The sequence below is a fragment of the Gorilla gorilla genome, chromosome 13, assembly GCF_029281585.2.
Source record: "Gorilla gorilla gorilla isolate KB3781 chromosome 13, NHGRI_mGorGor1-v2.1_pri, whole genome shotgun sequence".
NCBI classification, from domain to species: domain Eukaryota; kingdom Metazoa; phylum Chordata; class Mammalia; order Primates; family Hominidae; genus Gorilla; species Gorilla gorilla.
In genome coordinates this window covers 49,635,926-49,660,432 of record NC_073237.2, presented here as the reverse complement: position 1 = coordinate 49,660,432, position 24,507 = coordinate 49,635,926, and the positions used below count along the sequence as shown (strand labels likewise).

General features: G+C 39.1%; 1 protein-coding gene and 1 long non-coding RNA gene across 4 annotated transcripts in view; one reads left to right on the top strand and one right to left on the bottom strand.

Moving 5' to 3' along the window:
* The window catches only part of FREM1 (FRAS1 related extracellular matrix 1), a 257,613-nt gene that overhangs the window by 57,364 nt on the left and 175,742 nt on the right, over positions 1–24,507 (bottom strand). For all 3 annotated transcript variants that reach the window (XM_063696367.1, XM_055350801.2, XM_055350804.2), the window contains 7 exons: positions 21,296–21,548; positions 16,432–16,626; positions 15,161–15,346; positions 13,449–13,645; positions 10,150–10,372; positions 5,999–6,143; positions 1,231–1,372 (listed from right to left, as the gene is read on the bottom strand). In XM_063696367.1, coding sequence (XP_063552437.1) covers positions 1,231–1,372; positions 5,999–6,143; positions 10,150–10,372; positions 13,449–13,645; positions 15,161–15,346; positions 16,432–16,626; positions 21,296–21,548 — 1,341 coding nt within the window. The remainder of the gene's footprint in view (positions 1–1,230; positions 1,373–5,998; positions 6,144–10,149; positions 10,373–13,448; positions 13,646–15,160; positions 15,347–16,431; positions 16,627–21,295; positions 21,549–24,507) is intronic.
* Positions 4,411–19,518, top strand: LOC129524630 (uncharacterized). Its single transcript, XR_008668502.2, has 3 exons — positions 4,411–4,446; positions 5,216–5,283; positions 19,482–19,518. It is a non-coding gene; the product is annotated as an uncharacterized lncRNA (long non-coding RNA).

Sequence of the window (24,507 nt, the reverse complement as noted above, 5' to 3'; positions counted from 1 at the left end):
TGAAGTTTTCTCCCACACTGCCTTTTTGGTCCAAGACTTTGCCCATCTGAACCTAAACAATAAGGGTTCTGGTGCTGCAAGGGGAGGTGGGACTGCAGTGGGACGAAGACACTGAACTTTCACCTTTTAAGTTCATGTCAGATAGAATACAGAACAATTTGGCATATTGTTTGTGGAGTAAGTAGTCTCCCTGGAGAAGACATAAGGATTGCCCCTGCTCAGGGACAAAGATGAGAATTGGAAGGAAAGAAAGAAAGATGCTCACTGTGGCAAATCATTGAGAAGGCAGGAGGTGATAATACTCAGATAATGGTTTGTTTTGTTTTGTTTTGTTTTGTTTTGTTTTTTAAGACGGAGTCTTGCTCTGTCACCCAGGCTGGAGTGCAGCAGCACAATCTCAGCTCACTGCAACCTCTGCCCCGCCGGGTTCAAGTAATTCTCCTGCCTCCACCTGCAGAGTAATGAGTAGCTGGGATTACATGTGTGTGCTGCCACGCCCGGCTAATTTTTGCATTTTTAGTAGAGACGGGGTTTCACCATGTTGGCCAGGATGGTCTTGATCTCCTGACCTTGTGATCCGCCCACCCTGGCCTCCCAAAGTGCTGGGATTCAGATAATGTTTTAACAGAGACATTAGGGCCAGAGGAGCTAGAGGCAGCCCTCCAAGTTTCCTTGGACCTGATTATCATGAAAAAATAATGAAAGTTTTCATTTTCCTGAGAATGATCTAGAATTTAGCTGAAATACACACACCCACACACACGCGCGCACACACACACACACACACACACACACAGAGAGAGAGATTGAGAGAACAAGAAAGACTGTAGACTTGAAGGAGTTTTATAATTGAGATGATGGATGCTAATGAGGAAAGTTACATGAATCACAAGTCAAAAATCTGGTAGAAATGAAGATATCACAAAAGATCCTGGATTATCCTCAGAAAGCAGACAGTTTGGTTTACCCCAGTAATTCCCTCCCTCAGAATTTAGGGATAATCCTACGGGAGAGGGAGCAATGAAGAATCTTAATATTTGTTGAATTTACCCCATGTTGACAAAGACTTTAGAACAGCATGAATTCACCCTGAACTAGTAAAATTAAATTTTCTACTTCTAGGCAAATATATGTCTATCAGAGAATAAATCCCATCATAGAAATGTGTATATTGAGAAGATTTATACCTGCTACGTTAGTTTTGAAAAATAAAAGTAAAAAGTCACTAACCTTCAGCTGAAGTTGCCCATTTTGGGGAAGCCTTTCAAATACATAGTAAATCTTCTCCCTGGGTGAGTCTTCATCTATGGCTGAAAGAATAGCACTGGAAATAATACGAGTTTCACCCATATTCATTGCAATTTCAGCCTTCCTGTAAAAAGAAAAATGTCTGGGTTGATATAAAAATAGAAGATATTCCTTTAGTAGGGGACACTTATATTGACTATCACAGTTCCCATCTTCAACAATTAAGGAATGACATTCAATATTCAAAGCACTGAAGATGACTAGTGAGAGGAATGAAACAGGCTCTCCACCCTCACACGTGAAAGTCTGAAAAGACAATGGGTCAGCCCTAATGAATGTGGGAAGAGGTAATTAGGCACTTCTAATTGATTACATGTACCGAACTTTACAATTTTGTAAGTTATAATTTATTCTATAAAATGATCTTGTTTCCAGTATTTCATTTTACACTCACAACAACAGCTCCACGAAGTAAGAGGGCTAGATATGAGTGTTCTAATTTTACAGACAGAAACTCAATTAAAGAGATTCAATGACTGACCTACAGATGTTCCAGTGCCATTGATGATATGCCATTCTGAGTTAGGCGATAGTTAGGTAATCTGGGACTCTCTAAATTACTCTTCCTCTTCTAAGTAATGTTCTGGGTAGTATGTGTTCTTGTTGTAGATTCATCTTTACCCAGTGTTACAGATGCCAGGTCAGCTCCTGTCTTCTTGAACAGTAGGCTGGGGCAGAGCTGCTGCTGATCCTACCAGAGCCACCACTGCTGTGGTTTCTATAGCTCCTTTACCACATGTGCAGTGCTGCTGCCTTCACAGCCTATATGGCCATTGTCCCTGGTCTCGCCAAAGTGAGAAAGGGATCTCTTTCCACCAGTGTTTCTAGCTCTCAGTTGTGGTCATCACGTGGGGCCTAACTCTGTCCAACTTTACAGCTTAGTTTCTGAGAAAAATTGGGACGCCTGAATTTCTTGGGATTCAGATAAAGGATATTTGAGAACCAGCAACTGTCATCAACAGTGTTATGCTCCTCTGCGGAGATGCCAAAACCTGAACACCTCAGTTCCAACAACTTTCACTCAGGGTGAGTATCTTGCTACCCAGGGCTGACATCTTCCCTCGCAGTGGGTGATGACATTTGCACACCTCTTTGCTAGAGAATGGGAATCCCATTATTCCAGAAAGCTAAGCAATCAGTTGGTTGAGGGCTTATGGAGATTAGCGGTCAGACAGATTAATCAAAACGGGAAGCCAATGTCATTAAGAAGATGAAGAGTTTGGTAGGAAGAATTCAGAATTAAATTTCTGGTCAGAATGAAATGTTTGCAATTCAGTGTCAGAATTCAATGTCTGGAAGCCAAGAGAGGACAAGGTGTGTCATAATCTAGGTTATCCTAAAAGGATCCTAGGACAAGTAAGGTAATTTATTTGTGAAGTGATTCCAGGAGGCAGGAGAGAGGGAGTAGGAGAGAAAGTGAAGGAGAAAAAGGCAACAAAGGGTGTTTTACTGCTATGGAGAATTGGGGCTCAATCCTGCTGGGTATCTTGAGGAACCACATAGATGTGATTCAAATTGTGCTCCTAATGGACAGGAAGCTGGAGCATTTATCTTATCTACTAGCTCCCGAGGTTAAGGGCTGTCCCCAGAGTGCTCTCTGCTGAGCATGGACATGGGCTGCATGAAAGCCCTGAGGCAGAAAAGTGGAGTGAGGCACTGCGGACACCTGAGGTGGGACACTGACATGGCAAATTCCACCACGATCAGGACCAGAATCAGAGATGGGCTGAGAGGCTGTGATCTGCAGGACCCAAAGCATCCTCTACAGTAGCTAAAAGGAATAGCAAAGAAATGGTGTTACATGCTCTCAAAGAGTCCAGGAAGGTTAGAAGAGCCATTAGATTTGGCGGGAAAGCCAAGAGTAACTTTTAAGGGAGCATCTTTAATAAAGTGGAGATTGGGCCGGGCGCAGTGCCTCATGCCTGTAATCCCAGCACTTTTGAAGGCTGAGGCAGGCAGATCACGAGGTCAGGAGATCGAGACCATACTGGCCAACATGGTGAAACCCCATCTCTACCAAAAATACAAAAATTAGCCAGGCGTGGTGGCAGGCGCCTGTAGTCCCAGCTACTTGGGAGGCTGAGGCAGGAGAATGGTATGAACCTGGGAGACAGAGCTTGCAGTGAACCAACATCGTGCCACTGCACTCCAGCCTGGGCAACAGAGCGAGACTCTGTCTCAAAAAAAAAAAAAATAGAAAAGAAAGAAAGAAAGAAAAAATAATAAAGTGCAGATTGGAGAAAGTGGGCAGAAATGGAAGAAGCAAGCACAAACTACTCTTCCAAAAAGTTCCTCAGTGAAATGAATGGGGGACTAGCTTGTCTTTGTATTTTTACAATTAGGATATCTGCTTGTAATAATAACAATAACACTTAGTAGCACTTACCATGTAGTAGCTAGTCTTTCAAGCATGTTTACATATTTTATTTAATCCTTGCAACAATCCTATTAAGAGGATACCACTCTTGTCCTCATTTACAGAGAGGTTAACAGAGAGATTGAGAGAGGTGAAACAACATGTTCAAGATCACACTGTTGGTAAGTGGCTGAACTGAGTCAATCTGACTCCAGCATTTGCTCTCTTAACCACAATCCATATCCCTTTGTCTTGTTAACAGAGGAAATGAAAAGGGAGAGATTGAAGATACTGGAGGAAAAAATAATGGAGCAGTTTCCGGGAGAAGGAAAGAGGTGATATGCCCAAGGACACACATGGAAGAGAAAGAGAGTGTATTACTTCCTATCCACAGGAGAGAAGGAAAGAGGAAGTACAGAAAAGGGAGGGTTTTTGAAGCAGGGTTGAAGGAGATTTGATGATTCTGTAGATGTAGCTATTCCAGTGAGTTTAGTAACAAGAGAATGGCCTTTGGAATCAAATGGAGTTGAGTGGGTGCCTAGTGTAAGCTCTTTTACCTCTCTGGTCTCAGTTTTCCTCAGTGAGGATAATAATATGTATTTTCCACAATTTTGGTGAGGATTTAATGAAATAATATATGTGAAAGAATCTAATATACTGTCTGTCCTATAGTAAGCACTTAATAAATGCCAGTTTTTACCCCTCTCCAGTGGATGCCCCAGGGCCCTCACCCTGCCAGCTTTCACCTCCCTGCCTCTTAAAATGAGATCATCAAAAAGGAGGTACTGTAATACTATGACAGCCTTCATATTTTCATATTTATAAATAAAGGCTATACTAATCCAACATATTAGCTAAGAAATAAGAAAATAGAAATTTTTGGTGAATACTTTTAGACATACTGATGTATGAGATGCAACCCTCCAAAAATCTATCATCAGTATTTCCCATAATGCTTTTTAAGAACCTTATCAGTGGCTCATAGGGAACAGCAGGATATGGGGCAGATAAGGAAGGGACTTGTTTGAGGCCCTCCTTTCTGCAGAGTGGAAGAGATCTGGGGGGTTTGGGTGCTTTCAGTAAGTTATTCACTCCCTGATAAAAACCCAGACTATCTACAACATGTCTCTTACTGCTGCACTATTGAAAAAAGAGGTGAAGTCATCAAGGAGGTTCCAAGAACCAGATGCTTTTTTACTTATAGCTCTAGAGAAGAGTTGGTCCCCTAAAACTCTGTTCAGTTCTGTAGACAGTGTACAGTTCTGTACAGCTGCCAATTGTAAAAGAAATGGCTGGGGCTATAGAAACAGAATTAATGAATACTCTATACCCTATGATCAGACTCTGAGCAGTTACAGAGAGTGATATGGTTTGGCTGTGTCCTCACCCAAATCTCATCTTCATTGTAGTTCCCATAATCTCCATGTGTTGTGGGAGGGACCAGGTAGAGATAATTGAATCATGGGGCAGTTTCCCCCATCCTGTTCTCATGATACTGAGTCAGTTCTCACAAGATCTGATGGTTTTATAAGGGGCTTTCCCCTTTACTAGGCAGTTGGTTTTCTCTCTCCTGCTACCATGTGAAGAAGGATGTGTTTGCTTCCTCTTCTGGCATGATTGTAAGTTTCCTGAGTCCTCCCAATCCCTACAGAGCTGTGAGTAAATTAAACCTCTTTTCTTTATAAGTTACTCAGTCTCGGGTATGTCCTTATAGCAGTGTGAGAACAGACTAATACAAGGAGATACTGAGAAGTTTACAATTGAATAATATCGCTCAGAATTTTAGAAAATGATGATTTCGATGTGAGGTGGGAGGGGGTGTTGACCCATATGGAACACAGTAGAGAACTGGTGGACAAAAAAGTACCAAGATAATGAAAGAAGTGGGTTGATTTATTTCCCCCAGCCACGCTTAGTTACAAGTTTCAGCAAATCTGTTGTAAGGACTGTCTGCAGTTAATATTATTAGGCTTTAGTTGAATCTATATATTAATTGCACTTTGGTAGGTGTGCAGTCACGTTGGTGTAAGTGCATGTATTTATATGTTTAGTAGATTGTTCATTCTATACTGTGTGTTCAGTCATTCTTATTCTTTACAACTAATTAATATGTTTAGAAGAAAATCAAGTAATTAAAGGGCTGATTGTTAAGGAGAGGTTACCTTAACTAACATTTGCACTAAAGGTTCCTCATGCCTGAGTGGCAGGGGCAAGCTGTGATAGGAGCTAGTGAAGACTTGCTTCTTTGGGAAACACACACACACCTGTACCTAGTATTGTAGATTTCATAGAATTGTATAGAAATCTGAAAGGGACTCTTTTCAGGTAGCTTACTTGCTCAGCATTGGTTTTTCATCATTAACTGGGATGACCTCTACTGAAATGGTTTTAAGTATCTTATGTTTCCCATCTGACAACTGGATTGTAAAATCATCAACAAGGCTCTCTGAGTCATCATGCATGTATGTCAACCTCATTCCTGGAAGAAGGAAAAAAAATAAGTAAATCTTCCTTATGATTGAACCATCATGACATATGTCACAGATAATGTCTTAATTTTCAAGGCAGGGATATTAGCAAGAGTTCATTTATCAGTGCAGTAGGGTGAAATTAAACTTGTTTTATGGAAGTAAAAGAGTGCCTTCTTAGCCTATTAAAGACTTTTTATTTAAATAATTTAGTATTTGATTAAGGGTGTTATTTAAAATCAGTTAGGAAAGACTATATTTTTAAATAAACTATATAAACAAAGGTGCAGGGTATTTAAATAAAACTGAGAAAGTTAATTATTTGGGGAAAATTATAGAGTTATATCCCTACCTCGAGCCAATCATCAAAATGAATTCTTAATAGATCAAAACTTAAATATTAACAATGTAACTATTTTTTAAAAATCTACCTAACATTTAAATGGAAATTCAAGAGTCTCAGAACAGCCAAAACAGCCTCGAAAAAGAACAAAATTGGAAGCCTAACATTTCACATTTTCAAAACTTACTTCAAAGCTACTAAAATACTAGGAGATGTGCACCCAGATTTATATAAAATGTTTACTGAAATATAACTTTTAATATCAAGAAACGGAAAACTATCTGGATATTTTAAAGTTGTATAAAATATTTTAAAGTTGTATTTTAAAGATAGTTGTATAAAATTACAGCACAGGAGCCAGTACAGTGGTGAGCACCTGTAGTCCTAACAACTTGTCGGGGCTCAAGTGGGAGGATCGCTTGAGGCCAGGAGTTCGAGGCCAGTTCATAAAACATAATGAGACCTTGCCTTTAAAATAATTTTTTTTTGAAACACTAGCCAGGTGACGCCTGTAGTCATAGCTGCTCAAGAGGCTCAGGCAGTGAGGAATGCTTGATCCCAGCAATTTGAGGCTGCAGTGAGCTATGATCATCCCACTTCACTCAAGCCTGGGTGACAAAGTCATCTCTTTTAAAAAATTACAGCATAGTAAGTCTATATGATGATTTTATAAGGTAATTATCAAAAGCTATGATTTTAATAATAATAACAATTTTTTTGTGACAGAGTCTCACTCTGTCACCCAGGCTGGAATGCAGTGACATGATATTGGCTCACGACAACATCTACCTCCTGGGTTCAAGCGATTCTCATGCCTCAGCCTCCCAAGTAGCTGGGGTTACAGATGGGTGTGACCACACCTGGCTAATTTTTGTATTTTTAATAGAGTCTGGGTTTTGCCATGTTGGCCAGGCTGGTCTCGAACTCCTGACCTCGAGTGATCCACCCATCCCGGCCTCCCAAAGTGCTGGGATTACACGTGTGAACCATCACGCCCGGCCTCAATATTTTAAAAGTGAGAAGATGCCAGTTATGGTGACCTACTCCTGTAATACCAGCACTTTGGAAGGCCAGTGCAGGAAAATCACTTGAGCCGAGGAGTTCGAGACCAGCCTGGACAACATAGGGAGACCCTGTCTCTACAAAAATTTTTTTTCATCAGCCAGTGGTATGTGGGATGACTTGTGCCTGTGGTCCCAGCTAGTTGGGAGGCTGAGGTCAGAGGATCACTTGAGCCCTGGAAGTCCAGGCTGGAGTGAACTGTGATTGCACAACCACAATCCAGCCTAAGTGACAGTGCAAGACCCTGTCTCCAAAAAAAAAAGGTAAGAAGAAAAATAGATTATATAATATAGGAACAGTTTTATAAACTTTGTATATTCGTTTGGGGGGATGTTTATGAGAATATGCTAAAGTTTTTTAAAAATGTAGCCATAAATGAATCACAGATAAAATAGAGGTGAAAATCTAATTTCTGAGAAAGTCTCCAAAATATCAACCCAAATACTAATTTTTATGTAGGAAATTTTTATTTTTTCTTCAAAATGACTGTGTCCAAACTGTACACAATGATCATATAATTCTTATTTAACTAGATAATAACCAACAAATGTTATTTTTAAAAAATTGACTTTCTTGAGAGTAAAATTTGAATTATTATCATTTTTTCCTTGGTCAAATTTGAAAAAAAAATTTTAAACAATGTATTCTATTATTTGTAGCATGTGGTTTATTGATTTGGTAATATCATCATTTATGTCCTAGAATGTATTTCTTTGCAATTGATAAAAGCTGAGAAATATATAAATGCATTTTTTTCTTTTTTTTAATTATTATTATACTTTAAGTTTTAGGGTACATGTGCACAATGTGCAGGTTAGTTACATATGTATACATGTGCCATGCTGGTGTGCTGCACCCATTAACTCATCATTTAGCATTAGGTATATCTCCTAATGCTATCCCTCCCCCGTGCCCCCACCCCACAACAGTCCCCAGAGTGTGATGTTCCCCTTCCTGTGTCCATGTGTTCTCACTGTTCAATTCCCAACTGTGAGTGAGAACATGCAGTGTTTGGTTATAAATGCACTTTTTAAATTTAAACCTGAGATGATTTTTGCAACAATTACAAAAAAACCTTTGGGGCAGAAAGCTTACACACTAGTTGGGGAAACAAATAACTAAAAGAAGTTGGAAAAATGTTAAACAAGTGCTAAGATGAAACAAGCACAGAGAAGGAGTGGTTTGGAGACCTTGGGTGGGGCTCAAGCAGAGGTTAACAGAAAGGTGCGTTCTGAAGGCACAGCCTTGGCTAGCCTGGCAAAGGAGGGGGAAGGACCTTACAGGCTGGGAAAAGAAAACGCCTAAGGAAGGAGAATGGGAGGAAGCAGTAATTCAGGAACCGCACACTTTTCTCAAATTTTTAAAAGTATTTTCATATGTGAAAAGTGGGATAAGATTGAATTTTTTAAAAGAGTAATTAAAAAATAATTCAGGCTGCTATGCAATGTGCCATTTCTCTAAAGAGTAAATTATCCCCTCAGAAAATAATGAGCATTATTATATGTGGTTCTATATTTGTTTCAACTATGGAAATTTTGGCAGACCAGTCTCTTAAAATGTAGTTTCATGATCTCAATAGTTTTAAAAAGGATTTTTTTATTATAGCATTAAATGTTTGAGTGAAAATACAATAAAAACTCAAATATCATTTTTAATGGTAGTCTAAAAGTGAAAGAAAACATGTTGTTGCCTTTTCAATTACCTACTACCTCTACCTAGGGCTTCCTGTCCTACATTAATCCAGGCCTAGAGAGGGCCCTTGAGAGACAAATGAATAAAGTGGGTGAATGCTATTTCTTCATCCCCTATTTCTGTGATGTATTATTACCTTTTCTAGGTTAAATTATTTTAAAATTTTTATTTTTTAATTGGCAAATAAACATTGTATATATTTATGATATATAATGGGGTGTTTTGATGCATGTATACATTGTGAAATGAGTTTATTTTGGTTTTCGTTTGTTTGTTTTTTGACAGAGTCTCACTCTGTCGCCCAGGCTGGAAGTCTGGGGTGCAGTGGCACGATCTCGGCTCACTGCAACTTCTGCCTCCCAGGCTCAAGCGATTTCGTGCCTCAGCCTCCTGAGTAGCTGGGATTACAGAAGTGCACCATCACACTCGGCTAATTTTTGTATTTTTAGTAGAGGCAGGGTTTCACCATGTTGGCCAGGCTGGTATCAAATTCCTGACCTCAAGTGATCCACCTGTCTTCGTCTCCCAAAGTTTTGGGATTACAGGCATGAGCCACCAGGCCTGGCCACATTGTGGAATGGTTAAATCAAGCTAATTAACATATGCATTACTTCTCATACTCATTTTTTTGATTGGTGAGAACTCTTAAAATCTACTGTCTTAGGAATTTTCAAGTATGCAATATATTGTTGACTATGGTAACTATGCTGTACAATAAATCTCTTGAACTTACTTCTCCTGTCTAACCAAAATTTCATATCCTTTAACCAACATCTCCCCAATCCTCCCACACTCAGCCTCTAGTAACCATCATTCTACTCTCTGCTTATATTAGTTTGACCTTTTTAGATTTCACATATAAGTATGGGTTAAATTATTCAATCAACAATAACAAATGCATGAAGTGGAGCATGCTATACCAGTCTTGAGGAGTTCCATGGAAAAGCTGTGAACAGGTGCATGTTTCTGGTGAGGGTTGGCTGGCTGCTTATTCTCAGAGAAGTCTTTGCTAAACCCCCTATCGATGAGGAGGCCATGGCGTGGCTTTTGAGTGATGCTGAACAGCAGCGCATCCTGGGGAATGTCCAGGTCCACAGCGCTGATGATGGAAGAGTCCAGCTCTTTCATCTGACCCTCACACACCTGAGCAAGAACACATGAGAAAAGTCAACAATGCATGAAAGACAACTTGTCTTTCTTTGGAAAACTGCTTAAAAGAAATCATTTGAATATATCCTACTTCAAATTTTCTATGAGATTTATATAGGATAAGTCCTAAAAAGAAATTGCTGGTTTAATAGGAATGTAAAGGAAGTAACAGATCTATTAATCTCCCTTACATTTTTTTTCTGAAGATTTCAAAGCACTTTATTCATTTCCATGAAGGACAAAGGACATATAATTTTTAAAATATGTATTGTTCATAAGTCAAAGGTCAGGGGAAAAATGCAACCAAGATGGTGTTTGCTTTCAAGAAGTCATGGAAAAGCTCAGTTGTAAAACTGAATCTAGAACCTTCACCTTCATAAACCAATCCTCGTGGATCTCCTTGCTTCTACAAGTCTTATATTTCCATCTGCTTTATAAGTGATACAAATATTTGCTACATACACTAAGCATATTTGGTGGTTTTTATTTTTGTTATTGCAGTAAAAACTTCTGTATTTCCACTGAAATCAACAACAATGCCAAAGGATGCTACTGGATGCATAATTATGTATATTTTCATAATGGGTCCCTCATCTCCCTCCAATTCTTATACTTCCAAATTTCCTGAACTACTCTTCCCATTCCCTCTCACACCCACTTCAGGTTTCATAATCCTTTAAACACAAAGACAATCAAATGTTTATCATTTCATGTAGTATCTAGTCATTTAGAACTTGAAAATATGTTACTTAGCTGATTCAATCTTTTTTTCTCATGAGGATTGAGAGAACAAAAAAGTATTTCTGTTGCCCATTTTGAAATATAGCAAAATCTAAATAATAAGAGTATATAAATTCTACACATGCATATTGGTAATCTGCAATGTTACTATGCTACATAGTATTCTCAACAACCCAAGTCAGGTAAGACTGCAAAGGTCCATCAATAACTATAACTCAAGGAAGAAAATGTCTAGTGCTGCTAGATATTCATAAACAAGAATCACAAAAGGGCAGAGATCAGGATGTTTTCATGACTGAGAAGGCAATTAAGCCTTGAAGGACATGTATGGTTTGAATTTGTGAAAACTTCCTTCCTTCCTCTTTCCCTCCCTCCCTCCCTTCCTCCCTCCCTTTCTTTCTTCTTTCTCTTTCTTTTCTTCTTTCTCTTTCTCTTTTCTTCCTCTCTTTCTCTTTCCTTCCTTCCTCTCTTCTTCTCTTTCCCTCCCTCCCTCTTTTCTTTTCCTTTCCCTTTCTCCCTTTCTCCCTTTTCCCCTTCCTTCCTTCCTCTTTCTTTCTCTTTCCCTCCTTCCCTTCCTCCCTCCCTTTCTTTCTTCTTTCTCTTTTCTTTCTCTTTCTTTCTCTCTCCTTCCTTCCTCTCTTCTTGTCTTTCTTTCCCTCCCTCCCTTTTTTCTTTTCCTTTCCCTTTCTCTTTTTTCCTTTTCCCCTCCCCTCCCTTCCCCTCCTCCTTCCTTCCTTCCATCCTTCCTTCCTTCCTCATAGTCTTCTCTGTTTCCCAGGCTACAGTACAGTGGCTCAGTCACGGCTCACTGCACACTCACCCACCCAGGCTTAAGCAATCCTCCCACTTCAGCCCCCAAGTAGCTAGGACCATAGGCATGTGTCACCAGACTGGCTAATTTTTAAAATTTATTTTTATTATTTGTAGAGATGGGGTTTTGCCACATTGCCCAGGCTGGTCTTGAACTCTTGGGCTCAAAGGACCCTCCTGCTTCAGCCTTCCAAAGGGCTGGGATTACAGGCATGAGCCACCATACCTGACCTAAAGCATCCTTTCATTTCAACCTCTCTTACTGAGTTTGAAGGGCATCCTCCTGCAACCACATTTTATTGAACATGTGTTAACAAAAAAACACTTGCCATATATGATACTTGTGCTAAAAGGATGCTGATTTTCTTTTACTTAGCCCTACTTATTAAATATTCAAGTGGCAGCATAGTTCAACTTACAATGGTATACTTATGAAAACATTTTAAATAGGACCTTGCCTTTTTCTCCAAGAACTTTAATAAAGCAACTTAAAATATGTTATAATATCCTTCTTCATAGAGCTTGACTAAAACGTGAGGTTGTTTCTTGCAGATTGAATAGATTATTGAGATTAGGACAACAAAAATTTTAGATCAATATACATAAAATGCCAAACCTGATTAGTAGACAGGTTTGGAATGGATTATAATAACTTAAACTAAAACCTCAAATCTTCTTGCAGCATAACTTGATGGAAGCCCAACTATCTACAAAATAAATGCATTTTCTCACAAGAAAGCAAAATATGATTATCTAAAAAAAAATTATGTGAAGCTTAAAGTCTGCTTGCCCGTAACACACAGGACTTCATCTTTTTCACTCTCCAATAGTCTCTCTAGGGAATGCAGGTAAAAACATGACAACTTTGGCTGGGCCCGGTGGCTCATGCCTGTAATCCCAGCACTTTGGAAGGCCGAGGCGGGCGGATCACGAGGTCAGGAGATCAAGACCATCCTGGCTAACACGGTGAAACACCGTCTCTAGTAAAAATACAAAAAATTAGCCGGGGGTGGTGGCGGGCGCCTGCAGTCCCAGCTACTCGGGAGGCTGAGGCAGGAGAATGGCGTGAACCCGGGAGGCGGAGCTTGCAGTGAGCCGAGGTCGCGCCACTGCACTCCAGCCTGGGTGACAGAGCGGGACTCCATCTCAAAAAACAAAAAACAAAAAAACCATGACTACTTCCAGAGAAGAGCAAGGGACAACTTCCCAGTGGTATTATTTCAGAAGCCCCGACCCTAGGCAAGATACAAGACAATGGAGGTAGCTATCGATGGAATCATCTGTAGATTTTTTTTCTCTCTCATAATTACTGAAGGGCTCTCCAGAGAAATCCATGTGCCAACAAAAGAGGAAAGGCAGGAAGATTAATAATTTTCAAATGATTGCATTACATAACATAGCCTTCCCCACTCCTCACCAATGCAATGTGTTAATGCACTTGGAGCAATGTAAATGGACTAATTGAAAATAAAAATCAAAATGATAAAAGAGAAATGGAACATTTGGATATGTTTCTTACAGTAATATTCTGCACTACAAAGTCAGGAGCTTCATCATTTGTGGGGTTGATTATAATAGAAAATGGTATCTCCAAGGAGTGTTGCTTCCCATCTGTGACGTACACCGTGAACTGGTCGGCAGTTGGTTCTATCCTCAGATGCCTGGACTGCACATAGTTAATGTGAAAAGCGTTCATGTCTTTCCACTGAAATGAATCTAGAGCACACCAAGATGGAACAGATAAAATAAGAAAAAAAAATTTTCCAAGTTATTGGTCCTTAATCCTTAACCCAATAATAGTCAATTTCTCAGTAATGCAAATAAGAGATCATAGCAGTTGACCTAAGTATCTGCTATCAAGGGCTGCTACAACAGCCAACCGTCAACATAAAGGCAGATATCCATAGATCATACAGAAGAATAAAATTTGCATGGAGAACAGAAGAGTAATACTTTTTAACCAGTATGCACAGGGACTTCAAGAATACTTCAGATACTTAGAATAAATGTCGGAGACCTTCCCTTGATTAAATGACTGCTTTTGCATGAATGGTCTCTGTCATACTTGAGTATAAAAAGAGACCACCTCCGTCACGTAAAGGCAAAACAAGAGTCAATCAATCATCTGCCTACTTGAAGACATACATATCAAGCAAGGTGCTGGTTTGAGTGGAATCAGCTAACCCGCTGTTTTAGTATTTTGACATGGGCTTAAATCCAAAGAGAAAATGCTTAAAGATGTGCATTAAGTCACCAGAAAAACTGAGTAACATTGAATGCAATTAATCTTATATTCAGTCTCTTTCATATTTAAAATGGACATTCTTCAAAAGGGGTTTGGAGAATCATTTATATGTCTTTGGAAGACTTTGTCTTTGCTTTCTGTTTTTGTTTTGGTTGGTTTGTTTTTGCCTGAAATACAAGAGCTATTTAAGTATCTGGGACACTTTTTGGTTTTAAAATTAATGTCATCTGCTTCAACATTTCAGGCTTTCTCTCTGTTACACCCATAGTATATTTCCTCACCCTTTCCACCAATATCTATTCAAAATGCTAAAAGGTTGTGAGAATGAGACCTTGTGAGCTCCCACTAGATTCACTCTCTCATGGTATCCTGTGTTGCTATGAGGGCCTTTTAAACCATTCTTTCTTCAATGTTTATTCTTGTATTTTTCATAAGTAAAATTCCATTTATTTTGAAGTAAATTTGCATGCAAGGGGGAAGTCAGAATAAAAATTTAAATGAAAAATGGTAAGATTCAAAAGCATCAGCTATAATAGTAATAATAATTCATTGAATACATATGGTGCTTTAAACTTTTTTTTTTTTTTTTTTTTTTTTGAGATGGAGTTTTGCTCTTGCTGTCCAGATTGGAGTGCAATGGCACAATCTCAGCTCACTGCAACCTCTGCCTCCTGGTTTCAAGCAATTCTCCTGCCTCAGCCTCCCAAGTAGCTGGGATTACAGGCATATGCCACCACACCTGGCTAATTTTTTATATTTAGTAGAGATGGGGTTTCACCACATTGGTCAGGCTGGACTCAAACTCCTGACCTCAGGTGACCTGCCCATCTCGGCCTCCCAAAGTGCTGGGATTACAGGCATCAGCCACCACGCCCGGTGCTTTAAACATTTTGAAAGTCCTTACAAAGTTATTAAGCATGACCTGGCCAATCGCTTCCATAAATATAAGGAAGGGAGTCATTGCTGGTGATGAAGCTACAGCTTACCTATACTTATGCCAATATTGCTTTTTTCAAAACCCACAGAAGGGAGTATATTTTCGAGGTAGCCAAACTGAGGAGGAGAAACCAAAACAAATTCCAAGTCATCTGCTGCAGTGTCAGGGTCAGTGGCGGACAAATGGTTAACAGTAAGGGCTGTTGAGCAGCCCTCATCTACAACAAACATGGGACCTGCATACAAATAAAAACACAATTACAACTTAGCATGAAATCCTCTAAACAGACTAGGTAGGACAAAATGCAGCGACTGAAATTCTAGTTCAAAGAAGCCTCCCACGCGCAAAAACATTTCCATGGGAGATGTTCATTTTCTTTGGCATAATTCTCTTTAAAGTGAAAATCTTGAGTGGTAATGAGTGAATTTACTTTGACCTATGGAATTATATTTTTTTCTTGTCCAGGCAAGTCAGAAGATAACAGAAAGCCAGCAGAAATACTAACTGTTCCAGCACAGCCCTTTAGTCATTCTCAAGGAACTCTGATTTCCCTTGTGTCTCTATGGAAGTGACAAATGAAAGTAAGAATTGCCCAACTGTTTTAATGTTAAGCCACTAAACGTAGTTTATGTACTCTTCAAGATCAGTTGGTACCTCTGTTTGTCAGAGCGTTAATTGCCTGAGAGCTATTATGAATTGCTCATAACGAAGAGTTTTTTCATGGCTTGATGCTTAATTATTCTGCTGGGATAATGCTTTCTTTCCAGAACACTGCTTGGGAGATAGTTTGCAAATTACAATAACATTCATACATATGCTTATATTTTTTTCTGAGAGACAGAACATATACATAATGCCTATGAAAAGATGACTTTCTAAAAAGCAAATAAGGTTAAATGTATATAAATGGTCTCTCCGGTATACTCACTCTGTTCTAATAGAAATTATTATGGATAAAATAAATTTCTCTTCAGCAAGCAAATTATATTTTCCCATGTGAAATAAAATCAGAATATTTGAGGATTGCAATGTTGTCCTTGTCCCAACACACACACACAAAGACACACACACACACACACCCCAACACACGTATTCTCTCTCCATACAGAAATATTAAAATTTTTAAACATGTAAATTCTTTTGCCCTGTAATCTTAACAGATTTGGATTTTCCACAAAATTTGTGTTGAGGTGATTATTGAAGGACAATTCCATATGGTGGTTTTCTTTTTAGACTATAAATGAAATGTATTATTTCACTGAACCACAGGTATGACGCTAGGTCAGACAATAGTACTGGAACAGAAAAACACATTGTCACCTATTGCAATGGAAGGTGGCTGGTTGTCTACTGGGTATACCGTGATGTTGAGATCATACACTGGAAAGGACGCATGAAGCGGAACAGATGGATTGGGTCCATTGTAGCAACAGCCATTCACAAAAGGGCCAGCCTCTCCATCCGAAACCACCAATGTAATGGTGTCAAAACAAGGCATCATGCCAATCTCGCCACCTGGAAGACACAACTATAGCTGAAACCTGCCTTTTAAAAAATATAGAATACCAAGATGAAATCTACTCACACCTCTTCTACAAGCATTGAAACAGCAAGGAAAAAAAGTTATGTGGATAAAATAAATGTAAAACCCAATTTTATCACTATGAAATTAAATATAGTCATGAAAATAATGCAAAAATTCTTGCCCATCTGTTGCCTCTGGTGAACTCCCTACTAGCCATCTATCATGATAAGGAGGGACAAAACTGGGCCAACAAGGGTCTGACAGTTTATGAATGAGCAAGGGCACAAAGCTTCACTAGTGAAGGTTTCATTCTTCCCTTATAATCATTTCATCTTGTGACCAACCTCAGGGAGAGGGAGAAGGCAACCTTTTCCCTTTGGTAATTGTCTTTCCATTTACATTAACCACCTTAAATGAACAACCGTCAACCACAGAGCAGTTATGAGAAAAGAGGATGTTGAATAGGTGAAATACAAAAGTAGGCCACATTTTTGCCATTTCTTTCAATATTCTTCTTATTATATATTAGCCAGGATGTTTTTAAAAATAGCAACAGTCTGTGGAAAAGAAGAGGCATTTATTTTCATTTTCTTCTTTTCACTGTTTAGGTCTTACATCTGTAGGATTCAAAATGTCCCCAGTTTAGACAGTGACAGGAAGAAGGAACAAAACTTCAGGATTAGATAGTTTATCAGCAACAGGGCAATCTGCTCTTGGGTTACCCACTAAGAGCATAGAGTAAGAGTGCTTGCTATCCAGGACACAGAAAAGTTTTGCACATGTGCTGTTGGTAATTCTCATGCATCACCATGAAAATCTCAAGAAGGGAGTGATATGGTTTGGTTCTTCCCCCGCTCAAATCTCATCTTGAATTGTAACTCCCACAATTCCCACATTTCGTGGGAGGAACCCAGTGGGAGGTGACTGAATTTACAGGGGCAGGTCTTTCCTGCGCTTTTCTCATGATAGTGAATGAGTCTCATGAAATCTGATGGTTTTAAAAATGGGAGTTTCCCTGCACAAGCTCTCTTTGCTTGCTGCCATCCATGTAAGATGTGACTTGCTCCTCCTTGCCTTCTGCCATGATCATGAGGCTTCCCAGCCACATGGAACTGTAAGTCCATTAAACCTCTTTCTTTTGTAAATTGCCCAATTTCAGGTATGTCTTTATCAGCAGCCTCAAAATGGACTAATACAGGGAGGAATTAATGCTTGGAGTTTTGATGAACCTAGGGTACAAAAGATCAGGGACATCCTCTCTTTTCAGCAGACACTCTGGTCAAATCTGCAGAGCTCTGTGGTTGCCATTATTTCCCCTGTTTAAAAATGACAAGGAAAATCTAGAGATTATATTATTGAGCAACCAAGTGTTCAAAGGATGAGAAAACTGGGCTTAAAAGGAAAAACAGAATTGAAGCTGAGAGAATTAGAAAGAAACAATCAGCTGTCAATGTGAGAAAGAGTCAAAAACAAGAGACCTCTCACCTATTCATATATCTAAAATGCAAATTGGCTTAAAAATGTGTTCATTAGTAATTCACTCAGTAAATATTTATTCAACACCTACTATGTGATAATTAGTGTTTCCGGCACACCAGCAGAGAAAAAGGCACACATTTTGGAACTTTCAAAAGACATTTCAAAAGAATGTCAAATGTCAAAAGACCACACTATGCGTCAGGCACTGATACTGTCTAATGGTAGAGAAGGAAATGCAGTGTGGTTAGAATAGCACAGATGTATGTATGTATGTATGTATGTATGTATGTATGTATGTATGTATTATGTAGAATCACATGAAATTGCTACTATTAAACCATTTTTTACCTGTTAAATGGCAATTTTATGTACTCCGGCCTGATCGTGTGCAAGGTGCTGAGGGTGAAAGAAGATGAGTTTTAGCTGACAATGGCATAGGGGCAGGGCATACGTGCCAAGGAAAGTCAGCAAAGTTTCCAGTTGCCTTTGCTGGCTTTGTGCTGAGCATTAAAGGATGAGTAAGAGTTTGCCAAGCAGATAAGGTAGAACATTGGGACAGATGGGACAGAAGATCTGTAGGGAGAGGCAATGGGGGAGAGAAATGAAAAGTCACTCTAGAAAGAGAAGACAGCTTTAAAAACAGAGAAGGCAAATTGCAAATTGAGTAACCACAATTTCTCTATAATGGAAGCATAGGATATATTTACAGAAATAGCTGGGAAAGCAGGCCAAATATTAAGCCACTAAAAAGCCTACAATATAGGTAGTGAAATTCTTTACCTTGAAATGGAATATAGCCTAAGGACATGATTGGTACTTACAAATGTTAATCATAGTGTTATTAAAAAAAAATTTGAGGGAAGACAGGGTCTCACTCTGTTGCCCAGGTTGGAGTGCAGTGGCATGATCTTGGCTTACTCTAGGTTCCACCTCCTGGGCTCAAGCGATCCTCCTACCTCAGCCTCCAAGTAGCTGGGACCAGATAATGTTAATTGGCAAAATAGCAAATTATTAATGGACTTTCATATAGTAAGATGTGATTCTGTTACTAAAACATCTTTATAATAACTTTCTAACATTTAATATATATTTTAATAAACATTTTAGGTGATAATCTAAATGATAAAAGTAATCTGCAAAGCTGCATATGTTACAACATAATTGCAACTATGTTAAAATTACGGCCAGAATAAAGAGAATAGAATACTATAATACTGAAATGTGAACAGTGACTCTTAGATATGTAATAAGGTGATTTTTCAAAACTTCATTGTACTTTTCCATTCCTTCCAAGTTTTCTGCAATGAGTGTGTATTTTTATACTTATAGAAAGCAAATAAAGTAATGCTAATAAAATTATTCTTAGGTGGCCTCTAAATCAACACGTAGAAGCAAGAGAAGGGCCAGAAAACTCACTGAAACCTCAGATCCTACAATGCTGTGATTCTTTATCCTGATCCCAGCCCAGGGCTGGGTAACTACCAATTGAGTAAGTAAGTAATCATTACAAGAAAACGTTAACATTCAAATACCAAAATACCCTTTGAATCGAGTATTCCTTCTAACTTAGTAACATAACCAAAAGCCGTCTATTTGAAATAATTTGCCCCAATGTCCTACTGGGTTTTATTTAAAAAAAATTAGTTAATAGTCCCGTCTATGGCTGTTACACTACAGGAGATTTAGAAATCTGTATACCTGTTGTTTAGCACTTAGAACAAGGCACTGGAAAAGAAGACAGATTCTTCTCACCCCTAATTTACCTGTGCTGCATGAGCCTGCCAGAGATGTTAAATAATTAAGCAATAAATAACAATCATTGGTCTTTGGATCCCTTTTCTGCCAGTCTATTTCAGATCCATTGGGGAAATCAAAAATGAGTACCTAGTGGTGAACTCCTGAGGGACATCAAACATACGAACTACGCTCCTCAGGACAAGGAAATCACCCATGAAACCTTTCCTAAGACTAAACACAGATAAGAGGATAGAGAGATACCATTTAAAGAAAAAAGATGTCTGGTGAAGTGATTAAAATGTCCCGAGACATCTGGTGTTCCAATAAATCACTGTTTTCCAAAGTATATAGGACAAATATTATTTCAAAATGTTTTCTCCCATTTCTGAATTAATCCTTTGCTATCTCCATTCCTCCTCCTTGAATTTATTTCATGCCTCACTGCTTGAATCTCTTCAAATAAGAAAATGATTTGAATTCTGAAAGTTCTTATTTCCTATACCACTCACCTGGCCTTACATACTTGATCATACTTCCTGCATTGGAACTTGCAGTTTAAAGAGGCATATGGATGAGTAGACAGGAAATTGCACTACAGTACAGCAAAAGCCAGCAGATGAAATATGCAGCATTGTTACCAAGGAAGTGTCCCCAACCCAGACCTCAGAAGATGTGCAAGGTGAGATGATGTGATGATGTGCAGTGTGTCAGTGTCATCTTTGCATGCAAATGGGTTTTGTCTACCCATTTAAGTTCAAAGTCTTTCATAGCAGGGTCTAGGTCATATTCCTGTGTACCCCACAGTGCTTAGTGCTATAAGTTACAGATATCAGATGTTGAATTAATATTTTTTAGTGTAACAAATGCCACCTGGGTGACAACATAAAGCAATGCCAAAAATGTAACTGCAGTGCTAATAAACGAACATTTTCTGTACATCTAACCTGTGTTCACGCTGTCATTTGCTGTGGGAAGTCATATACTGGGTAAGACATTATCGTTACTTTTCAGGAACTCAAAAAGCAGACCAGTTGCTTCTTAGGAGCTAGTTGGTGATCAGTAAGCTTTGAAAATCAATAATGTAATTACCTTAGGAGCTTGCTTCAGGCATTTCTGTCATGATTTATAGACCCACCAACTACGATGGTCAAACTGACCAAAAACGCTAAGGAGAATCATAGGGTGAATGGAAGGTCTGTGTGGTAGTGTCAGGAACAAAGCAAGTAATATCTGCCTTTCTCCACTGTTTGAAATTCGTTATAATAACACAATCAGAAATACTTCCATATATGGTGATCATGCTGGAAAAATGGAGGCCAGGCTGCAGCTGCTTCTTGTTTTTAATGGAAGTAACCATTCTGACTGATTATGGGAGCCCACACTGAGGAGTAGAGACTCTCATGTTGCTTGCATTCCCTCACTGGTCACCATGCTGCTGCTTACCTGTGTGTTTGTATGTCACGGCCTCTGAGATAACATCTCTCTGAGAGAACTGATCCACTGTGACTCCAGCTCTCCTCACCATCCCATGCTGAGGTTCGCGAGCAATCACAAACATCAACTTCAAGTTATCGCTGTCCACATCAGTAGCAAAAATGTATTCAGAGGTGATGACCACCTCTCCTCCCTCTGAGCAATTCATGACAGGCATGAGGTCAGCCTTTAAGACTGGTGGCTCATCGTTGACAGGGAATACCTAGGCAATGGAAAAAATGCACGTTTTCAGAAAAAGAAAGAAATGACAAATTCTTTGACAGGTAATCCATTGCTCATAGTCAGAATGACAGGCATTTTCATCTTACAGACACATGAAACAATAGCCATGAAATTTGGCCAAGTAATCTGTGTCTTTTAACTTTTCCCATGTAAACCATCTTGCAAGGAATGCCCCATGTGACAGACATTTTAGGCAGGAATGGGAGAATATGGTTATGGTTCAGGACTCAAAACTCTCATTTGTTTCTAGACAGAAAAAATACAAATGTAATATAAGGCATTCTTCACCAAAGCCCCTATCCTCTTTCATTAAATTCACACATATTCCAGAAGAATTCTGGTCCTTGTGGTCCAAGGCATTTTCATTTACTGCATCAAAGTTATTTTTGTTTCAAATTACTTGGTGATTACAAAGCTTTCCTCCACCCTCAACTTCCTGCCACCCAGGAAGTTTCTCTGGACTTATAATAAGCAGCAGCTGCATTTCAAACAGTTTGAGTTAAATATGAAACTCCGTAACTATTCAATCAATGCCAGGTTTCATCCCGACAAAATGTTTTTCTCTCACTTTCACGAAAATAAAACTCCAAGTAAAAAGGAAAGAAAAGCAACATGGGATCACGCTGGCACTCTAAATTTAAAAAGATCGTGTAGAAATCTGGAAAAGCATATCTTCTAAAAGGGAGTGAGGACAACCCCCCTCTGAGTTCACAGCCACAACTTGGTGTGTGCTGCAAGGCTGCCACGTCTGCCCTGTGAATCCTCTCAACCCTACACCTTCTTCCCTAATGCTCAGCCAAAGTGATCTTTTTAACGTGTGGACTTTAAGTCACTGCCTTTCGGAGACCTTCAGTGGCTTCCCATTGATTCTGCTAGGATTTCTCTGGCCTTATCCCATGCTATGGGGTGCCTTTGCCACTCCACTCCAGTTTTATCCCGACACACATTCCCCACCATCACAGGGTCTCTGCATCATCTCTCTCCCCACTGCCCATGTCTCTTCCCCCCGGGAATTCTGTCCCCAACTCTTTGCTTGGTTAACTCCTCCTTCAGGTTACATGGGGATTCCTCAGGAAATCCTTCCTTAACTATTCAGCTAATTTAGGGGCTTCTATTATTTACTGTCTTTTAGCATCCTATTTACGTATAGAACCATCTAAATTTTAATCAATTAATTATCTTGGTGATAATCTGTTTAATGCCTGTCTTCATCCCTGGCCTGTGACCTCTAGAAGAACAGTGACTTTGTTTGTCTTGTTCATCATCATATTCTAAATATCTGGCCTAAGGCTTGGCAAAGAAAGCACTTATTAAATATTTGCTGAATAAATGAATGAGTGAATGCAACTATGCATATATGTCCTGACTACCTTGTTATTTAAACAGGCTAAAACTCTAAAACAAATCTACATAAAATTTAATGGATAGAGGAATGGGTAACGAAAGCTCCAGGCTAGTTATTTAATTAAAGATTTTAAAAGCCTATAATATTCTCTACTTTTCTATTGGCTTATTAAGAAAAAACCATCTTTGTTCAAGTCCCCTGAGTGAATTCATTTAAGACCTTCTCCAGTATTGTTCTTGACCCTGAGGAATATCACCAACAAATTCAGTGATGACCATCTTGCAGCAGTTCACAAAAGAGTCTCAGCTTTCAAATGAATGATAAAGTCCAAAGGCAATAGAATTAAGAATATTCCTTCTGGGTAAAAAAAAATCACAAACACTTGTAAAAAAATTGGCTGTGCCTCTGTTTGGCTTTTAAAGACCATCCTCTTGTGTTTAAAAAGAAACAATAAACAGATTGTTTTCCCAAAATGCACTGCCTATTGTCATGGATGGAAGATAGGGTTGGGGTTTTTTCCCCACAAATTTGCTTTTCAGACAAAAAAAGTAACTCAGAAAGTTTTGTCTCTCTGTAAGTCTGCCAACAAAGAAAGCTGTCCTTTTTGAAGCTGCAATAACATACTGCTCTTTATTCAGATCCCAAAGGCCATTATGAGGACTAAGTGGGAAAATGAAAGGAAGAGATTGCCTTGTTCCTGGCATAGAGAGGTGCACAGGAACTACTGGCCAGTATGATCATTATAATCACCTAGTGATGTAGAAGTGTGGCAGGGTGAGGAGGAAAGAACACTGACCTAGGTAACAAAGAGTGGAGATGCCAGCCCAAGACTACACTGTCTAGTCAATGATTTTGGGCAAGTCATTGAACCTTCTTGTACCTAAATATCCTTAGCTATAAAATGGGGATAACTCCTTCACTGCTTCTTAAAATTATAGATGTGAACATCCTTTATTAGTTACTAAAATATCTTACAAAGACATTATTACCAATATAGTAATGAGTTCATAACACAAAGATCTGAAAAATTCCAACAGAAAGAAAAATAATCTAGTACAATGAAAATAATTAGTGGCTCTTCAGGGAACACGGTATATTTTTCTTCAGACCTTCTTTTGTTACCAACTATAAATACCTGCAAACCCTCTGAGTTATGCTCTTGGACTTGCATGCCACTCAACAAAGAAATTCAGGGGGTTCCTGTAAGTCCCTTGGGCATGCACTCAAATTTTTTTTTTGAGTCAGAGTCTCACTCTGTTGCCCAGGCTGGAGTGCAGTGGCACGATCTCGGCTCACTGCAACCTCTGCCTCCCAGGTTCAAGCGATTCTCCTGCCTCAGCCTCCCAAGTAGCTGGGACTACAGGTGCAAGCCACTATGCCCAGATAATTTTTGTATTTTTAATAGAGACAGGGTTTCGCCATTTTGGACAGGGTGGTCTTGAAATCCTGACCTCAAGTGATCAGCCTGCTTTGACATCCCAAAGTGCTGGGATTACAGGTGTGAGCCAATTTGCCCGGTCTGCACTCGAATTTTATGTGCAGATTTTTCATTTGTCAAGAGGGGGAAATATGATCAAATCCTCATGCTAGGACT